The 6,000-nt window shown below is 44.2% G+C and overlaps 1 protein-coding gene across 4 annotated transcripts in view; it reads right to left on the bottom strand.

Annotated features, from left to right (window-relative positions):
• Nucleotides 1–206: 206 nt before the first annotated feature.
• The window catches only part of rapgef1a (Rap guanine nucleotide exchange factor (GEF) 1a), a 48,889-nt gene continuing 43,095 nt past the window's right edge, over nucleotides 207–6,000 (bottom strand). For all 4 annotated transcript variants that reach the window (XM_070446917.1, XM_070446916.1, XM_024002876.2 and 1 more), the window contains 8 exons: nucleotides 5,467–5,652; nucleotides 5,100–5,184; nucleotides 4,917–5,011; nucleotides 4,679–4,757; nucleotides 4,463–4,564; nucleotides 4,198–4,295; nucleotides 3,670–3,798; nucleotides 207–3,499 (listed from right to left, as the gene is read on the bottom strand). In XM_070446917.1, coding sequence (XP_070303018.1) covers nucleotides 3,349–3,499; nucleotides 3,670–3,798; nucleotides 4,198–4,295; nucleotides 4,463–4,564; nucleotides 4,679–4,757; nucleotides 4,917–5,011; nucleotides 5,100–5,184; nucleotides 5,467–5,652 — 925 coding nt within the window. In that variant the 3' untranslated portion in view covers nucleotides 207–3,348. The remainder of the gene's footprint in view (nucleotides 3,500–3,669; nucleotides 3,799–4,197; nucleotides 4,296–4,462; nucleotides 4,565–4,678; nucleotides 4,758–4,916; nucleotides 5,012–5,099; nucleotides 5,185–5,466; nucleotides 5,653–6,000) is intronic.

The raw sequence follows: 6,000 nt of genomic DNA, 5'->3' as shown, positions 1-6,000 counted from the left end.
AATGGCGCAGAACAGATTTTTCCAAGTATGTTCTGACTGAGCTTCTGACTGTCATATTTCAGGCATGATTGCCATTAGAAATGTTTTATTCATCAGGAAAACCTCCATTGACCCTCCATTCATTCTATGCTTACTTGATGCCATCCAATTGCACACTGCACAGTATGACTATGGCAGAGAGGAATAAATAATGCACACACAAGATGTAGAAATACTGCAGGTTTTATTTACTTGCACAGGGATCTGTGGTCTGATTCTGTCAAGGGATAATGTGCCATCTTGTATTTGCGCTGGAAAGGGCTTCATTTGGCATTGAGGGGTCCCTCAGTCTTTGAGATAGACTTGATATGGACCTTAGGCAAGCATGTCCATATCAAGTCTAAGGTCCACTTATGATTGCTGTAATGTTCACTGCTATGCATAGATCCCTTGACACAAATCACATCACTTTTTTGTTCATTAATGTTTTATCCCCCTTTTCACCTCAATTTTGTGATATCCAATTGCGATCTTGTCTCATTGCTGCAACTCTCCAACGGGCTCAGGAGAGGCGAAGGTCAGGTCATGCGTCCTCCGAAACATGACCCGCCAAACTGCGCATCTTAACACCCGCCCGCTTAACCCGGAAGCCAGCTGCACCAATGTGTCGGAGGAAACATTGTTCAACTGATGACTGAAATCAGCCTGCAGGCACCCGGCCCGCCACAAGGAGTTGCTAGAGCGCGATGAGACAAGTAAAGCCCCTCCCGGCTAAACCCTCCCCTAACCCGGACAACGCTGGGCCAACTGCGGGACTCCTGGTCACAGCTGGTTGTGACACAGCCTGGGATCCAACCCGGGTCTGTAGTGACGCCTCAAGCATTGCGATGCAGTGCCTTGCGCCACTCGTGAGGTGTTCGTTCGATTTTTAAGTGCACATACAGTATACAAGTCAAATGTTTGGACACCTTCTCATTCAAGGGTTTTTCTTTATTTTGACTATTTTGTACATTGTAGAACAAGACATCAAAACTATGAAATAACACATATGGAATAATGTAGTAACCAAAAAAGTGTTAAACAAATCAACATATTTTATATTTGAGATTCTTCAAAGTAGCTACTCTTTGCATTGATGACAGATTTTCACACTCTTGGCATTCTCTCAATGAGCTTTTCCAGCAGCCTTAAAGGAGTTCCCACATATGATGAGCACTTGTTGGCTGCTTTTCCAACTCATCCCAAACCATCTCAATTGGGTTGAGGTCAGGTGATTGTGGAGGCTAGGTCATCTGATGCAGCACTCCATCACTCTCCTTCTTGGTAAAATAGCCTTTACACAGCCTGGAGGTGTGTTGGGTCATTATCCTGTTGAAAAACAAATGATAGTCCCACTAACCGCAAACCAGATGGGATGGCGTATCACTGCAGAATGCTGTGGTAGCCATGCTGGTTAAGTGTGCCTTGAATTCTAAATAAATCACTGACAGTGTCACCAGCAAAGCACCATCACATCTCCTCCTCCATGCTTCACGGTGGGAACCGCGGAGATCATCCGTTCACCTACTCTGCATCTCACAAAGACAAGGCGGTTTGGAACCAAAAATCTCAAATTTGGCCTCATCAGACCAAAGGAGGTATTTCCACCATTGCTCGTGTTTCTTGGCCCAAGCAAGTCTCTTCTTATTGGTGTCCTTTAGTACTGGTTTCTTTTCAGCAACTTGACCATGAAGGCCTGATTCACACAGTCTCCTCTGAACTGTTGATGTTGAGATATGTTGTTACTTGAACTCTGTGAAGCATTTATTTGGGCTGCAATCTGAGGTGCAGTTAACTCTAATGAACTTATCCTCTGCAGCAGAGGTAACTCTCTGGGTGTTCTTTTCCTGTGGCGGTCCTCATGAGAGTCAGTTTCATCCTAGTGCTTGATGGTTTTTGTGACTGCATTTGAAGAAAGTTTCAAAGTTCTTGACATTTTCCGGATTGACTGACCTTCATGTCTTAAAGTAATGATGGACTGTCGTTTCTCTTTGTTTATTTGAGCTGTTTTTGCCATAATATGGACTTGGTCTTTTACCAAATACGGCTATTTTCTGTATACCACCCCTACCATGTCACAACACAACTGATTGGCTCAAACACATTAGGGATAGAAATTCCACAAATGAACTTTTATCAAGGCACACCTGTTAATTGAAATGGTGACTACCTCATGAAGCTGGTTGAGAGAATGCCAAGAGTGTACAAAGCTGTCATCAAGGCAAAGGGTCGCTACTTTGAAAAATCTCAAATCTCAAATATATTTTGACATGTTTAACACTTTTTTTTGGTTACTACATGATTCCATATGTGGGATCTGAGTGGCACAGCGGTCTAAGGCACTGCATCTCAGTGCAAGAGGCATCACTACAGTCCCTGGTTTGAATCCAGGCTGTATCACATCCGGCCGTGATTGGGAGCATCGTTCGGGTTTGGCCAGGGTAGGCAGTCATTGTAAATAAGAAATTGTTCTTAACCGACTTGCCTAGTTAAATAAAGGTAAAACCTTTTTTTTTGTTATTTCATAGTTTTGATGTCTTCACTATTATTCTACAATGTAGAAAATAGTACAAATAAAAACACTTGAATGAGTAGGTGTCCAAACTTTTGACTGGTACTGTATATAAACTTCATATCACTTCTCCCCATTTCTGAAGTATCCTTTTCACATCCTTTTAAAGAACAAAAGGAAAACTGAATTGCATCAGTCAAACAGTATCATACAACACTTCCTTGAACTACAAAATTAAGTCTTGTGTGCATCAGTAATATCTTTACCACCAGTAGTCTTGAAGCAGACCCGGGTGATTTGAGGTATTTGCCTCAAAGTTCTGCACCACCAACAGCGGTTCTCTGCCATGTCAGGCGTTATGGCATCCCAGTTTGTGTCATCAAAAAAAGGGCTGGTGTCCCGTATTTAAAAAAAGAAGCCTAAACTGAATGACACTGAGTGGTGTTTCCCATGGCACACATCAGTATGATATGGTTTTAGTCAGAACAACGTCTCTGGTTGTGAGATCCTGAAATGCTTGGACTATACCCATAATATGGCATTGGGTGGATGGGGTTGGCGACAACGGTGAACATGAGGAATCTTTTTGCGAGCCTCCCAACACTTTGTGCTCTGCACAGTGTCTATCCCACTGGCTTTGCTCACGCACGGACTGAGACCCAGTGCAATCCACAACAGAGAATCCTAAGTCGGAGAGGTCCTGTAAACTACTAACAAAAAAACATCCCAGTCTTTCAGCTGCCTTCACAGTTCTCGTTTGTAGTCTCTTGTAATCATGAAGAGTTTGTAAAATGACCCAGACCCAGTGGGACATGTTCCTATGTCTTCTCTTCACGCTCTGTTTTGCGCCGCGTAATGTTCCGAGGTTTGATCTTCAAAGACAGCTCCCACAGAGCCTCCTCTGCCAGGTGGTCGCTGAAGTCGTTGAAGAAGGAGACAATATCGTCATTGTGTTTCAGATCATAATGCCTGGGAGAGAGGGAAAACACCATCTAAACATTGCAAAAATGGTAAAAGTTCATGGAAAATATTAAATTCCAAGATAGGCCAATGAATTAACAAATTGTTACGTGAAAGAAAAGCGCGTTGAACATAAAGCTGTATGAGAGCGACAGCCAGATTGGCCACTGTATACATACACCTGCTGGAAGCGCCTCATGCTGTCCAGGATGTTGAACTGCTGCCAGCGCTTGGAGAAGTTGACCTTCCCTTTGATTTGATCAGGGTTGCCCAGATGGACAAAGGTCAAGTCCTGGAGGATAAGACCCCTGTGTGTCGTGTGAGGAAAAAAAACAATAAACAGTAAAGACGAGAAATGCAAAGTAAGCAATACAAATGGTAGACGTGCAAATCCATTTGCATCACTTGTGACAGCGAAGTGTAACACTTTAACCCAGCAAGTTGACTTACAGAACAGCAAAGTGCATACACTTTAAACCAGCAGGTTGACTTACAGAACAGCAAAGTGCATACACTTTAAACCAGCAGGTTGACTTACAGAACAGCAAAGTGCATACACTTAAACCAGCAGGTTGACTTACAGAACAGCAAAGTGCATACACTTTAAACCAAGACTTACAGAACAGCAAAGTGCATACACTTTAAACCAGCAGGTTGACTTACAGAACAGCAAAGTGCATACACTTTAAACCAGCAGGTTGACTTACAAATATGGTATACATGGGGGCTCCACGTCTGCCAGTGCCGCTCGGTAGACCCGGAACGACGAGGAACTGTCTATTAACGTGCAGTATTCCTCTAGGCCCTGTAAAGAGAACAGTGACAGTCGTCCATGTTAACGTCAAACAACACCAACATGTGTAGAGAGTTCATATTAGAGGTACCTTACAGTAACTGCTGTGAAGATTACACCTTTTTTTTTCTTCAATAAACTGATGTTTCGGAGATCGATTAGACCACAGTCTAACTCACCTCTGAGGTTGTTTTCTGCCACTCCAGTCTTCGGATGGGAGCTGAATCCAAGGCAGATAATATTGCCAAATATGAGTTGAAATTATTTAGCTTCCGTAAGTGCTGCAAGAGAGTGGAGGGAGACCATCTTAAAATGCACCTGAGAATTTGTTGCTTTTTCAACAAACACGCCCAAAACAACTGTTTGCTCAAGTATCCACATTTCAAAAGGCATACCTTCATTATTTTGATAAATTTGAGGAGGAGCTTTTCTCGGTCCTGGGCTTTCTCTTGCAGAATGATTATGGAGCGTACCCTGAGAGAGACACGAAGGGGGAGAGATGCATCAGTTTGTCACCACATGTTCTCCAGGCCTGGCTGCTTTCCTCTCGGCGAGAGAGCAGTGAACTGAAGTGCTGCAGGGAAGAAGAGAAGCAGCGTGGTGACTAAGAGACGATGTGAGGTGCAAACTTACCAGTAGGACATGTTGTTAAAGTGCTCTGTGAACTGTGTGAGGTTGGCACTCTTCTCCTCGTTCTGCTCCTTAGCCCAAAGCAACACCTCAGGGATCTGTCCAGAGAGAGACACAAATAACTACTTTTTAGGCAGAGGGGCAGCATACACAGGAGGAGGAGAAAGACATGCTTGGATGAGCTACCTCAATTTTGTAGAAGAGCTCTGCATCCAGGAGAGTTAGCTGGTCGGCGATCTCATGACTTCGGAAGTCGTGCAGGGTCCCAGGTCTAAAGTTTCCCACGGGAAATGGGGGGAAGAAATTAGAAGAAAGTGAACAAGGCCAAAGTTAGAACTAGACACTGTGATACATTGATGTTCAGAACACAACAAGGAAATCCTTCACTGTCACGGAGCAGAACATTTCTAAATGCCTCTGCAAGCGGTAACATTCTCTGAAACAATACAAAATACATTGCAATACAATCTTTATTGATCCATTATACAGAAACAAGGGACGTGACGTTTTAGCTGTCACAGTATCCTCGTCCACTAATTGCGGGCGGACCTACCTGGCAGCGACACCTCTTGCGGCCAGTGGTTTGAGGGAGTAGGTGTAGCGCAGCAGCTTCCTCTGCTCCACCTTGTCCAGGATGTTTGTGCGGAGCACGCGGGCCAGGCTCAGCTCACCGTTACACACAAGCCTGAACACCAAGTCCATCAGCTGCATCAGGATGTCCTCCGTCATCTCCACCAGACTGACACACACACACAGCCGAGGGGATGGAGAGATGAGAGAATGGTATGAGAGAGGGTGGTAGAGGTGGAAAAAGACCCGAGGAGGTGTTTACTTGCGCTGCGAGCTGCTCCAATAATTAAACAAATGTAACAGAAGCCCTATCACTCTCTGCACACCCCAGCTTGCCATCACAGCTAAATTACATTTGAAAACTGATGGATATGCGCAAAAAGAGCAGACAACCGAGCAGGCTATTGGCTGGTAGGGGATGCGGCTGGCTGATCACAGCTGTCACACGTTGATATTGAAGAAAGCATTCATTTTGATATGACATATCTGACATCATGCTCTGAACTCTGTTTGATAT

Source organism: Salvelinus sp. IW2-2015, linkage group LG15 (assembly GCF_002910315.2).
Source record: "Salvelinus sp. IW2-2015 linkage group LG15, ASM291031v2, whole genome shotgun sequence".
NCBI lineage: Eukaryota > Metazoa > Chordata > Actinopteri > Salmoniformes > Salmonidae > Salvelinus > Salvelinus sp. IW2-2015.
The sequence above is the reverse complement of the archived record's forward strand: the minus strand, read 5'-3'. Positions and strand labels throughout refer to the sequence as shown.